The sequence below is a fragment of the Ursus maritimus genome, unplaced genomic scaffold (genome assembly GCF_017311325.1).
Source record: "Ursus maritimus isolate PB19 unplaced genomic scaffold, ASM1731132v1 scaffold_14, whole genome shotgun sequence".
Taxonomy (NCBI): Eukaryota; Metazoa; Chordata; class Mammalia; order Carnivora; family Ursidae; genus Ursus; species Ursus maritimus.
In genome coordinates, this window is record NW_024423786.1 from 58,404,502 (window position 1) to 58,421,710 (window position 17,209).

Sequence of the window (17,209 nt, forward strand, 5' to 3'; positions counted from 1 at the left end):
CGCCTGTGTGGAGCCCGTGGTCCCGTTGCACGTCCTCGTGCTGGGTGTCCTGCCTCGTGGGCGGACGCCCGGCCAGAGTGCGTCTGAACCATTCTTTCCACTCTCACGCCTCACTGGTCTCCGGGCCCCACGGGCGGAGGCCCTGCTGCTCACGGCTGTGCGCAGACGATTCAGAAACCGCGGCCACTTGGTTGTCCGTGAGAGTTGCCTCCCTGCACGACTTCTCTTCACTCAGGGTGCTAGGAATTTGCAATGATGCATCTCAGCGTGAGTCTTTATTTGTTGCGTGGGGCGCACGGTGGGGCCTTGCAGCCTGGAGACCCCTGGTCTTTGTTCTGGAAAACCGTACCCTTTCAGCCAGAAGGCCCTGCTCTCTCTGTAGGGACCCTACTGGCTGGACACCGGACTTCTGGGACTGGTCCTCGTTCTGATCTTCCTCAGTTACTATTAATTTTAGGTCTCTTTGCCTTTTGTTTTATCTTCCAAACTGTCTTGTTAAGTGTTTTGTTTTATTCTTACTCCCAACCGTTTTCTCGGTAAGTCCTTACCAATAGCACCCACGTCTTGCTCGGTGGCTCGAACATCTTTACTCCTCTGACGGAATTCATCGAAGGATCTTTGCGTCCATGTTTCTTCCTGTCCCTGCACAGCTCTGTCCTCTGGATCCTCTCTGGTGGCTGTCTGGGTCTCTATCTTCAAGCTGACACCCGCTCTGCCTGAGTCCGACACCTGGGCAGGTGAGAGAGGCTGTGGGGCGGGGCTTGTCCACGGAGTGGGGGACACTTGCACAGGTGAAGGACATCAGAGCTGGGAGCCCTCTCCCCGGGGGACGGTCAGCCCCTGGGGACCCTCTGCACCGGCCGTGGGGGCAGGCAAACCCATGGGGCCGTCCACATGCCATCAGAAGCAGGAGGAGGAAGGGGTCCCGCCACCCTCTATGCACTCTGTCTACCTTGACTTTAGGGCCGGGCCTTGAACGTTCCTGCAGCCTGGATCCTGGGCCTCCCAGGTCAGAACCTAGAGCTCTACAGGCTGGTCCCCTCCACTCGTGGGGGCCCCAGGTCTCGGCATCTTCCAGACACCCGTGGGACCCGCTCATCCATGCTGGGGAGCGAGCAGCCCGCTAAGTCGTCTCAGAAGCTGAGTGTCTTTTAACACCAGAATTGTGCGTGCTGTCCAAAGAGAAGGGAGAGCAGTTGAGACAAGCAGTGCATGGGCGGGATGTGCACCCGTGCTCGGTGCACACACCCCTTCCCCGAGGGGCCGGCACCTCTCGCCCCTGGACGGGCACGGTGCCCAGCTCACGGAGTCGACCGAGTCAGGGGGTGAGCCGTGCCTGCTGTCTGAATGCTTGAGGGAGGGCACACGTACTAGTATAATTTTGGGGTGTCTTTGACTATGGGCACGGGGGGCACAGGTGAAAAGCCCTGCTCTGTGCCCTGAAGGAAGAAGCAGGCTTCGGGGGGCTTCTGGGAAGTGCGCTGGTCCGCGGGGCTCGGCCCTGGACTGGGAGGGGCTGGGGAGTCCCTCTGGTCTTCACGGCTCTGGCACCAGCTAGCGGGGTGCCCAGCTCAGCCTGGAACGTTCTCTCTCCCTGGCACGAACCCGTCTCTCTGCAAATGGTCATTCTGTGTCCCCGTCAGCCCCCGCTCAAGTTTTCTTCCGTCCACTCCTGCCTGTACGCCTCGGTTCCAACACTGACGTCCCTCTTTCATTTGTCCCGAAGAGACCTGGGCTCTAGTTCCCACTTGGCCACTGATTGCCTGGAAATAGCTTGGACTTGGGGCCTAGACTCGAGCGGCCCAGGCTCGAACCCCAGCCCTGCACGGGTTGGCCACGTCCCACGGGCAGGCGTTGGGCCCCCACAGGTCTGCCCCCGCCTGTCCCACGCAGACGCAGCAGCGGTGCCTAGCTCGGGCCGCCATGGGGCCAGACAGGCGGTGGGGGGCGGGGGGCAGCCTGGCTCGCAGCTCACAAATGGCTGGCTGCAACCTTTACCATCATCCCGCTGGAAACCCTTGCACAGACTTGTTTCTCCAGCACGACCGCACCGCGGACCGGGGCGCCTGGCCTGTGAGGCTTCTCAAAGGGCTGAGGCAGAGGAAATGCAATCCGGCTGACTTTGTGGCCTCCCCGGGCCTCCTAGCAACAGGCAACACAGCAACGGGGGACAGCACTTCCCTTGGGCTCAGGGCACTCGGTTGCATTTAAAAAATGCCATTCGGTATGAAACCCCCGAACCCTTCTCTGTCACACGGACACCCCTGTGGCAAGCGTGGTCTTTGATCCCGTCTGTGCTGGTGGCGGGTCTCCCACAGATTTGTGCGGGCGTTGCCAGCTCTGGGCCTCCCTTCCCGCCAGCCTGGGAGCTCTCACACCGGTGGCAGGGCGTCCCCACGGCGCCCTCTCGCGGAGCAACGGTGTCCTTGTCTTGAGCGCCTGTTTCTGTTTCTTAATCATAGTATGGGGCGTATCTGGAGTTATAGCTGATCCACGTATTTCGCTAAACACTTCTAAAAATTGCTCATTATCTCATTTTCAATACTTGGGACTATGAGGCTTGGTCTTCACCATCTAAGATTCCACCTGGGGGGCTCCTGGGCTCAGAGGGCTGCTTTCACGGGAGCGCCCGGCCGCGCTGGTGCCGTGGGGAGGGCAGGCCTCCCTGGGGCACAGGCCAACTGTCCTGTGCGGGGGCCGCAGTTAGGACTCAGAAAGACTGCCTGAATCACCGTTCTGTGCTGGCCCCAGCTCACCTGCCCCCAGGTGGCCGTGCTGACGATGCCGGGGCGGGGGGCGGTGGTCAGAAAATGCCACCGGGAGAACTGCCACTTTGGCATAAGGATTATTTTGAAAGAAATTGAGAAGCAAAAGTTCTTTGCCTTCCCTTATCTGCCTAAAAGCAGGGTATACATCTTCCTTTGAAAGAGGTGCCCCTGTGTACCAGGAAAGGAGCTTGTTATCACGAGATTGGGGGTCACACGGAGGCGAATCTGCATCAACAGACCTTCCTAAAATAATCCTTATCTTCTATTAGTCCCCCCGTATATTGTAGTCACTTCCCCACAATTTATTGCCCTTTCTTAAATGGCACTAAGCCCCCAAACTGAGGTGCTTCTTTGAGTCTTTACATCTTTTTTGTGAAACTCCCATGCATGTGAAAGTATGAACATCGATAAAAATGGCATGCCTGTTCCCCTGCTACTCTGTCTTTGCCTGTTTAATTTGCAGGTCCCTGGGTACTGGACGTAAGAGGGTAGAGGGTAAATTTTCCTTCTCCTTCAACCCGGTGTGGAGTTAGTTGTGACAAGGGCGGGAGGTGGGTCAGCAGTCTTTGCGCCACCTCCAGGGCACCTCCTGCCACTGGTTCAACCCTTGAATGTGACTACTTTATTGGGTTCAGCAGGCGTAACCACGGTGCCCCACAAACGGCCAAAGACAAGAAGCCAAGCGTGCAAAGAGCCCAGTACATGCTTGGCCCCACGTCATCTTGACTTTCAAGTGGCTTGATGTGCTCTGTGAAATGTTAATGCTCCAGGGTGAAACCCAAGCCGCTTTATCCTCAGAGCCCCTGGTGCCAGTGGTGACGGTGAGTGGTGAGCCAGGCGTTTCTTCTCCCAGAGCACAAGGGATCTATTCAACAAACTCACGGTTGAGGACAAAAAGCTATTCTTGTATCAGATCAGCGAGGGAACTGGTCCAAGGGCAAAGAGGATTTGAGGCTTAGGTCCTGTTTCCTGTGCAGAAGTGAGCCCTGAGGGGAGACCCCTGGTGAGACACGGCCGGCACCTGCGAAGACGCAGCGTTTCCGACACTTCAGTTCTTCTGCAGCTCAGGGGTGGGCCTGGGAGCCCACAGGTGGACAAGCATCCCCGGTGGGCTGTGCTGCACAGGGCTGCCCACATTCCAGAAACACTCAACGGCGTCTGCAAGATGCTTCGCACACACCGTTAAACCTACCAGGAGCACAAGCCTGACTCGGTAGTAAAGAAGAATAAACATATTCACATGTCCCAGGGTGTGGCCCATTCACACTCTCCCTGGCCCACACGCGTGCTAGCTCGTAGGTATTTATGGACACTGCCCATGCGTTTGGCATCCTGAACTGTACTTTCAAATGGAATGTTAAGAAAGAGTCATGATTTTTGCAATGAACAACTCCACGGTCAACATGTAACACAATTCACAATGAATAACATCGTTCGTACCGTGCAACACTAATTTTAAACTGTCTCTTACAGCTCCCAGGATTAGGCCAGGCTGCCCAGCTTCTGCAGAAGGCCTGGCTGGCACCCGTGCCTGCTATGGTCCCTCGTCTCCTGGAAACGGGGTCCTCAGATCTGGACGTTCGATAGTCTCCTCATCCAGGACAGAGGCAAGTGCTGTGTCTGGATGCACTCTGCACGCTTAGGGACCAGCTCTTTAGAAACTCTGTTAAATACACAATTTATGTGGGAAAAGAAAGCCCTTCAAGAAAAGAAAGCCTTCCCACTTGACTTTTCCTGGAAAATTCTGGTATTTTCATTAGGAAATGCCATCCGGTGTTATCATATATATATATATATATATATATTTTTTTTTTTTAAAGATTTTATTTATTTATTCGACAGAGAGAGACAGCCAGCGAGAGAGGGAACACAAGCAGGGGGAGTGGGAGAGGAAGAAGCAGGCTCACAGCGGAAGAGCCTGATGTGGGGCTCGATCCCAGAACGCCGGGATCACGCCCTGAGCCGAAGGCAGACGCTCAACCGCTGTGCCACCCAGGCGCCCCCATATATATATTTTTTAATGTTTTGGCACTCATTTATCTAAATAAGAAGATTGCTGACTGGTTATTTTGTTCCAGAAGTTCCTCTCAGTCTTAGCCAAACTTCATCTTTAGAGCAGTTTGCAGTGAATGTAATACGCACTAATTATGGGTTATATACTTTCCTATGACCAATGTAAGATGAAATAATGTCAAAAACAATGATTTTCGGGGCACCTGGGCAGCTCAGTGGGTTAAGCGACTGCCTTTGGCTCAGGTCGTGATCCCGGGGTCCTGGGATCGAGTCCCGCATCAGGGTCCCTGCTCAGTGGGGAGCCTGCTTCTCCCTCTGCCCCTCCCCTTGCTCGTGCACACACCTTCTCTCTCAAATAAATAAAATCTTAAAAACAACAACAGTGATTTTCTTGGGCATCATCTTAGCAGAAGTCTACTTCCTTCTCCCCCGTGTAGAGGAGATGTGTTTTCCCCTAATGGAGGGAGCGGCAGGAGAGGACCGCTTTCTCCTCGCTGCTGGACTCGGGGGCCAGCGTTGTTCCAGAGACCCCAGGACCAGTGACACAAGCACACGTGTTCCCATCCTGGTTGCAGCCTGTGACGGCTCCGGGGCTCCTGTTAAGGTCCTGTCCTGCAGGTCCCACACATTCCTTAACGAGGCACCGGGGAGAGATTTTTTTTAAAACGTCTGATAGGGGCGCCTGGGTGGCACAGCGGTTAAGTGTCTGCCTTTGGCTCAGGGCATGATCCCGGCGGTCTGGGATTGATCCCCACATCAGGCTCCTCTGCTATGAGCCTGCTTCTTCCTCTCCCACTCCCCCTGCTTGTGTTCCCTCTCTCACTGGCTGTCTCTGTAGAATAAATAAATAAAATCTTTAGAAAAATAAAATAAAATAAAACGTCTGATAAAACAATATGCAACAATCAGTGTGTTTTGGTGTATTTTTACCAAACAACTCAGCAGAATATATGCTGTTTTCATTCACATTAGATTCCCCCTACGGTTTTCAAGTGAAATACTTGCTTTTTAGTAAAGACTGAAATTCAAAATTGCTTGCAAGATGAATAAAAGGATTTTAAGAGATTATAAAAACTTTTTTCCTGTGAAGATCGCTGGGTCTGATTCTTCAGCGTCTAGCTAAACAGGAAATTTGAGAATTAAATAGAAGTGGAACAACTTTTTTGTGGGTAAGGGGAAATATATCATGGGGCGAGGGCTGAGTCATAATGAACAAATAGGAAATTCCACCAGGGAAACGGAAATTGTTTAAAAAAGTAACCAAGTGATTGAATCCTTATTTATTTATTTATTTATTTATTTATTTATTTGAGAGCGAGAAAGAGAAAGCAGGAGTGCACAAGCAGGGGGAGGGCAGGCATAGGCAGAGGGAGAAGCAGGCTCCCCGTTGAGCAGGGAGCCCCACACGGGGCTCGATCCCAGGACGCCGGGATCCTGACCCGAGCCGAAGGCAGACGCTTCACTGATAGAGCCTCCCTGGTGCCCCAAGTGATCGAATCCTAGTACTAAAAGTCCAATATTGGAAATATAAAGTCACTGGGTGGTCTTACAGCAGAATGGAAATGACAAAAAGAAGAGAGAAAAAAATATGGACAAAAATGGGACATGTTTTTGGGAAAAATGAAGGCCCCATGGGAGGGGCACAAGACGGGGGTGGCAGTGAGAGGGATATCTACTTCTCAGGGCGCCCCCCCTCTTATGCGATGTAAGTGGTGGTGTTTTTTAAGTTTAATAATTGGAAGTTTGTACCTCTTTTTTTTTTTTAAGATTTTATTTATTTATTTGACAGAGATAGAGACAGCCAGAGAGAGAGGGAACACAAGCAGGGGGAGTGGGAGAGGAAGAAGCAGGCTCATAGCGGAAGAGCCTGATGCGGGGCTCGATCCCATAACACCAGGATCACGCCCTGAGCCGAAGGCAGACGCTTAACCGCTGTGCCACCCAGGCGCCCCAAGAAGTTTGTACCTCTTAATCCTCCTAAGTTTTCGGCCATCAGCATGCATCCCGTTTAAACAGGAAACACGTGCGTGCTGTCTGCGGCGTCCCCAGCCCTGCCTCGAGATTCTGGCGGAGCAGGTCCGAGGACTTCCACAAAGGGTTTCAGGTGGATGCTGATACGGACGGCCGGTTAGGAGCCACCGTCCCCCAGTGTCTGCTGTTCGATTCACCTGCTGAACACAGTACCTGCCTGGCGAGTGATGTTCCTCTGACACCGAGCACCTAAAAAAAAGGACAAGAAGTATTTATTGACCACTACCATGTGACGGCCCCTTGCATACATTTCCTTTCATGCACACGGTGCCCTGTGAGGTAGGTACTGTTGTGTTTATGTTCACAGATAAGGAAACTGAGGTGCAGAGAAGCAGGTGTCCAAGATCCCCCAGCTGCTATGAGCCTGAACTGGATTCCTTTGTTCTTATTTGAGTCTAGCTGACACACAGTTACGCTAGTTTCAGGTGTACGACGTAGTGCTTCGACCTCTCTATACCTGAGGCTTTGCTCGTCACCTGGCACCACAGAGGCTGTCACAGTATCACTGACTACGTTCCCTATGCTGTGCCTTTTATTCCCGCGGATTATTCCTTCCATCACGGGAAGCCTGGTCCTCCCACCCCCTCGGCCCATGCAGCCCACCCCCTCCCTCCCCTCGGGCAACCGTCAGTTTGTTCTCTGTGTTTACAGGTCTGACTTTGCTTTTTGTTTGTTTACTCATTTGTTTTTTTTTTATTCCACTTACGAGTGATATCATAGGGTAGGTGTCTTTGTCTTATTTCCTGAGCGTAATACTCTTGAGATCCATCCATGTTGTCACAAATGGCACGATCTCGTCCATTTTTATGGCTGCGTAATATTCCGTGTGTGTGTGTGTGTGTGTGTGTGTGTGTGTGTGTGTGTGTACCCACATCACATCTTCCTTTTTTTTTTTTTTTAAAGATTTTATTTATTTATTTGACAGAGAGACAGCCAGCGAAAGAGGGAGCACAAGCAGGGGGAGTGGGAGAGGAAGAAGCAGGCTCATAGTGGAGGAGCCTGATGTGGGGCTCGATCCTGTAATGCCGGGATCACGCCCTGAGCCGAAGGCAGACGCCCAACGACTGAGCCACCCAGGCGCCCCACATCACATCTTGCTTATCCATCATCCATCGATGAACACTTGGACTGCTTCCGTACCTTGGCTATTGCAAACAATGCAATTCACATAGGGGTGCAAATATCTTTTTGAATTAGTCTTTTTATTTTCTTTGGGTAAATACCCAGAAGTGGAGTTATGGGAATAGATGTTGGTTCTACTTTTAATTTTTTAAAAAAAGATTTATTTATTTTAGAGAGAGAGGCAGAGAGATCGAGTGTATGTGAGTGGGGGGAGGGACAGGGGAGGGAGAGAAGCCGGCTCCCTACTGATCCTGGAGCCCGACCTGGGGCTCCATCACGACCCTGAGATCACGATCTGAGCCAAAATCAAGAGTCGGAGGCTGAGCCACCCAGGTGCCCCATTACTTTTAACTTTTTGAGGACCCTCCATACTGTGACCAGAGTGGCTGCACCACCACAGTGCATGAGGGTCCCCTTTCTCCGCTTGCTCACATTTACCCATTTACTGAAGGATGTGATAAAGGCCCTGGGAGGGTCCGGAGCAGGGGAGCGCAAGTAACGGCCTACGCGTAAGCCATGCTAAAGCTGCTATCGGCTGTGTCATGACAACACAGTGCCCCCCCACAGATGGCCTGAGCCTTGCCTGGCACTGATGGTAGGTGGCATATATGTCTCACTAGGTCAGTCTGATATGAATAGACACACACAGGCCTGGGCTTTAAAAAGCTCTGCTCAATAAACCCTTCTTAATGAAAGACACTTTTATTTTTATTTTTTTTAAAGATTTTATTTATCTATTTGACAGAGAGAGAGGCAGCAAGAGAGGGAACACAAGCAGGGGGAGTGGGAGAGGAAGAAGCAGGTTCCCAGCGAAGCAGGGAGCCCGATGCGGGGCTCGATCCCAGGACCCTGGGACCACGCCCTGGGTCAAAGCCAGACGCTTAACGACTGAGCCACCCAGGAGCCCCTGAAAGACACCTTTAGATGTGGTTCTGGGCTTCTGGGGTTACATAGCACCCTCCTTCTCAGGTTCAAAATGAAGAAAGTGGTCAGAGAGGGGAAGTGACATGTTCAAGGGTCATTGGCAGAACCAGGAATAGAAGTGCCCCCTGTCCACACCCCCTGTGGCCCCAGGGCTCCTGCCACTCACGTCGGCAGTTCATTTCAGCTTTGCAAAGGGCCTGGTGAAGTGCCCTACCACCGAAAGCTCTTGTTCTGGGCATTTTGAAGCTGAAAATCCACCCTGTGAAATCTGCTCCTTGAAAATCACCACCCACTTCCAGTGTAGGAGTATCGCATGCAATTTTGGACTATACGTAAACTGGGATAAATCGGGAGCAGAGATGGAATGGGATGGAAGCTTAGAAATGCCGTCACCCGAAGAAGGGTTGGAGAAGCCAGAATAGTCAGCCTGGAGGAGAATTCTCGGCCGAGAAAGGGCAGGTGTTTTACAATATGCAAAAGTAGCTCATGCAGAGGAAAAACCAGATTTATCCTGTACGGCCCGAGATGTAAACTAGTATCCATGCGTGGAAACTACCGGAAGGCTTTTCCAGCACAGCAGTCCCAGGAAGGACTGCCTTGGGAGGTGATGAGCTCCCCATCACTGGGCATGTTCAAGCCCTGGGCAACCATTTGGCACGGATGCTGCAGAGGATATTCACATCCAACTGGATCAGACAACCCCTCAGGTTCCTTGCAATCCCAAGTATCGGATTCTCTTCAAAGGTACCTCAAAAACTCAAAAGTAAACCCATAGATTTAAAAACCACCAAAATTGCTTCCCAGAGCTCTTTCAGGCAAAATGAAATAAAGGGGAGTAGAACTCTAGCGCCCCGTGCACTACGTGGCTAGGAAGTCTGCAGGAATAGAACTGTGAGCTGTACCTAGGTCGTCAGAAATGCACAGTAAACAGGAGCGGGGTCAGGACTGCAGCCGCACCACCAGAAACAGCAAGATAACTAACCTCGTGCCTTCCGTCGAATTCCTAAATGGATAATAATACAACTTATGGTCACTTTCTATAATACCAGTGATACTAGCTTTCCCTTTATGACAGCGAGACAAAGTCTCCTTTTAAAATAATCACGCTTACATGTAGAAATGAGTGCACTTGGGGGAAAACACCAAAGAACCTTTACAGGTGGTGCATGGCTGGGTCAATGATTAAGAAGCTGGTACCAGAATGGCTCGGGTTCCGGAAAACACAGCTTTATTCCAACCAATGAAGATCCCCAAATCATTTAAAGCTTCCATGCACCTTGCCTGCATATTTGGACCTTGTAAGCTTGGATAGCATGCTTTTGCTAGTTTAGCAGATTCTAAGCCTTGTGCTGGATGCGCCATTGATCCCTACCCACAGCCTGGTGCCAGATGGACGCGGAGTGTTTAGTGATGATCAGTTGTCCCACACTTCTGTCGGGCTCAGTCCTTTGCTGGCTTGCATGTGCAAAATAAGGGCTTTCTTTTGAAAAGATTCTCAAATGCGTGTAATTGCACTGGAAGAGTTCTTTCTCCTTCCTTCTTTCTTAAGCACAGGGAGAGATGCAGCGGCAGGCATCCAGAGTCAGGCCTTCAGAGCTTCAGAGTCAGGCCTTCAGAGCGCGGACCACCAGGAGAGAGGGGCTGTCCTCACTTCATCCCAGAGCTGGTGTTCGGGTTCGGGGGAGGGTCTCAAGGTTCTTTCAGCCCCTCCACCCCGTGGGGGAGGGCGAGGGTTACCTCTGCACACCGATGCAGACACAAGGGTGACCTACGATCATAACCCACAGAGCTGATTTCGTGTACTTTAATCGATTCTATCACGTTTCCAACAGTTCCAGGTAACCTGTGGGTCTGCAAATTGGGGGCGCCCCCAGGGTGGGGCCTCGGACCTGGCGGGCTTTCCAGGACGCCGCCCCCTCCTGTCGCCCAAGTGTGGGAACTCCGCGCACCCGGCTCCCGCGCGCGGGTCGGCTTACACCGGGACCACAGACAGAGACCCCGGCTCCTCGCGGCGACCGGAAAGCAGTGGGGCTCCGCGCGCTCCTTAAGTAGGCGTTTCGGGGGGGGGGCGGGCGGGACAGGGATATGAATATGCAACACCAGCTCCCCGGCGTACCATTGGACAGGCGGCTGCTTAATATTCATGAGGCTTTGCGGGTCTTCCGGGCGCTCCTACACCTCGCGAGAACTAGGGGCGGGCCTCACGAGGCCAAGCCTCCTCTGATTGGGTGTCCTTAGAGGGAGCTGGCCTTCGATTGGCTGCTGTAAAGTGGAGCCGCGGTCCATCACACGGACGGGAGATTTGAAAGCCCATTTTCTGGGTTTCGGGCTGTGAGGACGACGACTGGTCCACATTTCTCCCTCACTGGGTAATTCCTTTATTTTCTACCTGTTAGTGCTTCACCAGTATTACAGCCCTAACGCACGTTTCCCGAGCGCTGTCCTCTCATTCCATAGCCGGACAAGCTGCTCCCGACCCCCTACCCATGACCCCTGACTACCCCCCCGCCCTGGGCGCAGCCGCGCCGGCCTCTCGCGCCTCTTCCCGCGGCGCTGGGTTGGAGGTCCCGTGTCCAGGCCCAGCCCGCTGAGCACGGGGGGCGCCGCGGCAGGGCCAGGACTAGGCGCAGGGCCCCGCCCCCAGGCTCGGGGCTGTGGTCGCTGTCCCCTGCTGGTGTCCCGCGCGGGCGTGGGAGGTGGGGACAGCCTTGCCGTCAGTCCATCTCCCTGGCCGCCGCTAGGCCGCAGGGTCGCGCCCGCGCAGAGCCGCCCGGCCGCGGCCCCACCCCGTTCGCCCGGGTGACGCGTCCCCAGTTGCCACGGAGACGCGCCGTTTGCCTGGCGGTTCTGCCGGAGCTGCAGGTGGGGTGCGGGCGCCTCCGGCGAACGTGTGGTCCGTGGTTCCCGCAGGCGCCGCGGTGAGTGCAGGCCTCCCACCCTCTGGTCTGCGGCCTGGGCCCCGTGCCAGCCCCGGCCGGCCTCCTCTCCATCCTCCCGGGGGGGTTGCTTGGGTTCGTTTTGAGCCCGCACCCTGACGTACCCGGGGGGCCGTGGGAGGCTGGGAGCGCCGGGGCCCTGAGGGCCGTGGGCAGGCAGCTGTCCCTGGGGGGCTGCCTGCAGAGCAGGTGGGGTGGTGTGGGGAGCAGGTGTGGTGCTGTGGGAGAGCAGGTGGGGTGGTGGGGAGCAGGTGGGGTGGTGTGGGAGAGCAGGTGGGGTGGTGGGGGAGCAGGTGGGTGTGGGAGAGCAGGTGCGGTGGTGGGGAGCAGGTGGGGCGGAGAGCAGGTGGGTGGTGTGGGAGCAGGTGGGTGGTGGGGAGCAGGTGGGGTGGTGGTGGAGAGCAGGTGGGGTGGTGGGGGGGAGCAGGTGGGGTGGTAGGGAGCAGGTGGGGGGGTGGTGGAGAGCAGGTGGGGTGGTGGTGGTGGAGAGAGCAGGTGGGTGCAGGGAGAGCAGGTGGGGTGGTGGCAGGTGGTGTGGAGCAGGTGGGTGGTGGTGTATAAGGGTGCGGTGGTGGGCAGGTGTGGCTCTACTGTAGCTACAGGTGGGTGGTGGATGCAGGTGGGGTGGTGGTGGAGAGCAGGTGGACCTCCCCCCCCCTCCACCGCCCCCCACCCCCACCCCGCAGGCTGCCTTCTAGCTCTTCTTTGTCCTGCGGAGGGTTCGTATCACCTGCTGGGTGGGCTCCATACCCAGCTGTGAGTGTACAGATGCCACGTGTGTTTGTTCAGGAAATGTGGCCGGGTTCCTCAGTCCACAGAATGTCCTAAAAGTGAACACTGCCTAGGCCCAGGTATTCTGATGAGTTATAAAAATGCGTGCCCAAAAGACACGGGTGAGAATAACATTCTCCCAACAGCCCCGCCCTGGAACACAAATACCCGTACACAGTAGGAGAGAAGGATGAGCACGGTGTAGTCCGTGTCCTGCACAGAAACCCCAACCCGCAGACCACGGCTCCATGGGCAACGGGGACAAATCCTACAGACATAATGTTGAGTGGAGGCGTCAGACGTACAGTGCACACTGGGCGATTCCGTTTACATGAAATCCAAAAATACCAAAACTAATTCCTAGTGGTTGTGCTGTGGGAGCGCGGGTGGAGGGCAGTGACCAGAAGGGAGCGAGGTGCCGGCTACGCGGATGGGTTCATTTTGTGTGCAGATGATGGTCTATGCACCTCTGGGTACGTATGTCACACTTGAATAAAAGCTGACATAGAAGAAGGACCAGTTGCTTTCGGCGAAACTAAAAGAATGTCTGTCTTTGTGACCAGGACTTTGGAAAGCCGACATGGCCAAACTACTACAGACTCCACCCAAGTTCTTGCCCTCAGAGTGGCACATCGCTAACAAGAACCAGTACCACAGAGCCGAGGCCCAGAGGTCCCGGTCCGAGCGCCTGGTGGCAGAGAGCCAGAGGCTTGTGGACGAGATTGAAAAGACCACAAGGAAGTCTCAAAGTGATGTAGACAAGAAACTAGGTAAGATGCCCCACTTGCTGCACTTGCACCCATGCCTGGGTGCCACGGCAAGGTGTAGTCACGCTGCTGTTTGCATTCCGTGTTCAGGAGGGGCGATGCAGTATCTTGAAATACTGAGGGAAAGCGTGCATTTTCAGGTTCTGTGTTTAAGCTCACTACCCTAAGACAAACAGAGGCATGGTAACTCAGGCTGCTTTCCACCCTCCATCGTTCAATCTCTTACAGATTTGACACATACTTGCTGAGCGTCTGAGAGACACTGGGGCTGCCCAGTCGCTCTGGACAATGAAGTGCAAACCCAGACCCTGCAGAACGAGGTCCCAGTTAGCACGCTAGCCTTGTAGTCTCAAATATAATCAGGTGAGGGTCAGAGACATTTGAGGAGCACCTCTAACACGACAGATGCCCAGACAGACAGACACACACGACAAAAGAAAAAATATGCCATAAAATATTCAGGAAATTTGGAGAAGACACTGCATCTAGGAAACAAGAGTCTTGAAGAAGAACACTCAGGGAATAAGAAAGCAACCTTGGGAATTAAAAGCATGAGAGCACGTTCGTAAAAATCAAAAGGAGGCTTGAAAAAGAAAGTTGAAGAATCTCCAGAAAGTAGGGGGGGGGGAGACAAAGAGATGGATGGATAATAAGAGAGAAAGGGTAAGAACTAGGGGACCCACAGAGAGGCTCGTTATTTAACAGGGATTTCAGAAGAGGTGCAGAGAAGAGGAACAGAGGAAACCATCGGCAGAGGAATCCTAGGAAACCCCCTAGGGCCGAAGGGTCTGTTTCCAGCGTCTGGCATAACGATTGAGTAAGGCTGACGCTAGGAAAACAGGGAAGAGACCCCTGAAAGGCTTTCAGGTCGCACAGAGAATGGGGAATTCTCCTCAGGAACTCCGGAGACCAGAGGAAATGAAGCCTGTTATTCAAATTCTAAATGAAAATCACCTACAACCTAGAAATCTACATGTAGCCCAAGTCAAAACGATGAAGGTAGAACGAAGGCATTTTCAGACCGGCACACTTTCAACAATTTCACCTTACGGTCCCCTGTCCCTGAGAAGGGCCTGTGCCAGCAGGTGGAAGGGGTGAGAGCAGGAGCAGGTGGCAGCTAGGAAGGGGGCGGTGGCAGGTGAGAGGGTGAGGGGTTCTGGAACTGGTGACCACGACCAGCGAGCAGGTGGGAGGGCAGGAGGAGAAGGTGCTCCAGGGCAGAGGTCCTGGAAGAAGCAAAGCCAGCAGGTTCCTTGATGGAATTGAATATCTGGGGGGTGTCTATAGTTCTGTCAGAAAGTCCGAGGAAACATTAGTGATGTAATGAGTGAAGCAAAAACATGACTACCAGCCCCTCTGAAAACAAGCAGAGAGTTGTAGGAGAGGAGAAACTGACCATAGCGCACCACACGGCTCAGGTGTGAAGAGCAGTTACACCTTTACGGTATGACAAACAGGCGTGAGGCTGTTGCGTAAGACGGAGCAGCAGGAGCGTGCTGTCCGAGAGCAAACCCTGGCTTCCAGCCACAGGAGATGGGTAGCTACGGTTTAAACGGACACGAATGTAGCAGTGTGAGCGAATGCCGAAGAAATTCTGAAAGCGTTTAAGAAGTGATTGCTCCTGGGGTGTCCGGGTGCAGTCGGGTGAAGGTCCAACTCTTGATTTCGGCTCAGGTCATGATCTCAGGGTCCTGGGATCGAGCCCGGCTTGGGCTCCATGCTCAGCATGAAGTCTGCTTGAGATCCTCTCTCTCCCTCTGCCCCGTCACCCCCTACCTCTAAAATAAATAAATAAATCTTTTTAAATTTTTTATTATTTATTTATTTTTTAAAGATTTTACTTATTTATTTGACAGAGATAGAGACAGCCAGCGAGAGAGGGAACACAAGCAGGGGGAGTGGGAGAGGAAGAAGCAGGCTCATAGAGGAGGAGCCTGATGTGGGGCTCGATCCCATAACGCCGGGATCACGCCCTGAGCTGAAGGCAGACGCCTAACCGCTGTGCCACCCAGGCGCCCCAATAAATCTTTTTTAAAAAAACCAAACGCGTTGCTCCCAGCAAGTGGGAATGGGTGGGGACGGGTCAGAGAGCTGCAACACTTGCATTGGTCAACTTTTCAAACAATGTGTCTAGATCTTTGATAAAATTAGAAGTTATGAAAAACAGCAGGTCAGGTGTTAAAGAATTGGGGTCAACCAGCGTGGGTGATGTTGCATGAACTGGATGTTGACCTTGTAAGAAGAGATCCCGTCCCTCCCTGCTGTCCCCTACCCCGGCCTCCCCTAATCAGCACACAAGATGGAAAGGGGCCATGGGCAGCAAAGAGCACGGCTCGGGTATTTTGAGGACGGTCTTCACGTTTCTGATCCCAGAGCTGGCGGCACCGGGAGCGGACTGACCCACGTGTAACGCTGTGTGCTTTTTCTGTGTGCCTCAGAACAGAGACTCGAGGAAGTCAGGTTCTGGAAGAAGGAGCTGGACAACAAGCTCGAGCAGCTGGTGTATGCCACGGACGACCTGCTCACGTACAAGACTAGACTGGTGAACGCCCTGGAGAGCATGAAGGAGCCCCTGCATATCACCCAGACGTGCCTGGAATACAGGTGGGGATCACTGTCGTGGGGGACCAGGTGCTAGGGTAGAGTCCAGCTGCGCCGGGTGCTGGGTCCCAGTGAGGCTGGCGAGTGTGTGTTCTCCAGAGCCCGCCGTGCTGGGCAGTGGAAAGAGCTCTTCACTACCTAACTTTAAATGTAAATTAGGACTAGGTTTGGCTGCAGAGACCCAGAAAACTAAATCACACTGAATTTAAGTAGGGTTGCTCTTTCTCTCTCACAGGGAGTCTGGAGGTAGTCAGTGCAGGGCTGGCATGGTGTGGGTCTCAGTGCTTCGCCACATGGGTTCACTCCCCAGGTGACCTTGTGACTCCAGACAGCAGCCAGAGCTCCAGTCATTCTATCCATGCTCTAGCAAGTAGGAATAATTAGGGTTTGGTATTCCCCATTTGCCCGTGCAGCCCATTGACCGGAGCTTAGTCACGGGGCCACACCAGCAGAGACTGGGAACTGGGCGTCTTTATTTTGGACAGGCAGAGTGGGTCCGGTTCCTAGAGGACAAGTCTGCACCAGTACGCAGAGCCTCACTGAAGCACTTTGTAACCCAGAGTCCTGAGCAAACATACCTTTTTATTGTCATTTCCCTCCAAGTCCTGTGAGTGGGTGGTGTTCTCTGCCCAGGGGAGACACTCAGGTCCTGACCCATTCTCCGGCACAGCCCCTGCTGGCACACCCAGGGGCTCTTCTGGCTGCCGACACGGGCCCTTCCACATCCCCTGCCCTCTCCACACTGGCTGCGGAGTGAACTTCTCCAGATACAAGTTTTTACAGGTCACGCCTGTGCTCAGAATCCTTTCCCTACAGCCCCGGGCCTTTAACATAAAGTTGTAGTCCTTGGTCTGGCCATCGAGGTTCGAAGTTTGTCAGGACCAAGCCTGACAGAGCCCCGGGACTGTCATCCCTCCGGCTGCATGTCACGCCCCATAGTGGGGCGTGCGCAGGTGTACAGAGTTACCTGCTGTTTCCCAAACACACGGCGGCTCCCTCTTCCGGGAAAGCCCTGCTCCCGCAGTGAGCTGAGCCAGGACCCTCGACGGCAACCTCCCCAACCAGATTCTGGAGTTTGTGAAGCCATGGGAAGGAGCAGACGCTCACAGAGTCCACCATCCGGCTGCTCAAGTTCACGCTGTGTGTGTGTGTGGGGGGCGGTGGTTGTGCTGGGGGTGGGGAGGGGGGTGGGGGCGCCATCTGTGCCGCCTTTGTTCCTTGCTGCAACCCTGCGAAAGTGGACTGAGTTCCCCATTTCTCGGGAGAGAAGGCGGAG

The 17,209-nt window shown here is 53.8% G+C and overlaps 1 protein-coding gene across 1 annotated transcript in view; it reads left to right on the forward strand.

Moving 5' to 3' along the window:
• The first annotated feature begins 11,154 nt into the window (after positions 1-11,154).
• The window catches only part of TEKT1 (tektin 1), a 14,208-nt gene continuing 8,153 nt past the window's right edge, over positions 11,155-17,209 (forward strand). The window contains exons 1-3 of the mRNA XM_040628201.1: positions 11,155-11,227; positions 13,129-13,335; positions 15,771-15,936. Coding sequence (XP_040484135.1) covers positions 13,146-13,335; positions 15,771-15,936 — 356 coding nt within the window. The 5' untranslated portion in view covers positions 11,155-11,227; positions 13,129-13,145. The remainder of the gene's footprint in view (positions 11,228-13,128; positions 13,336-15,770; positions 15,937-17,209) is intronic.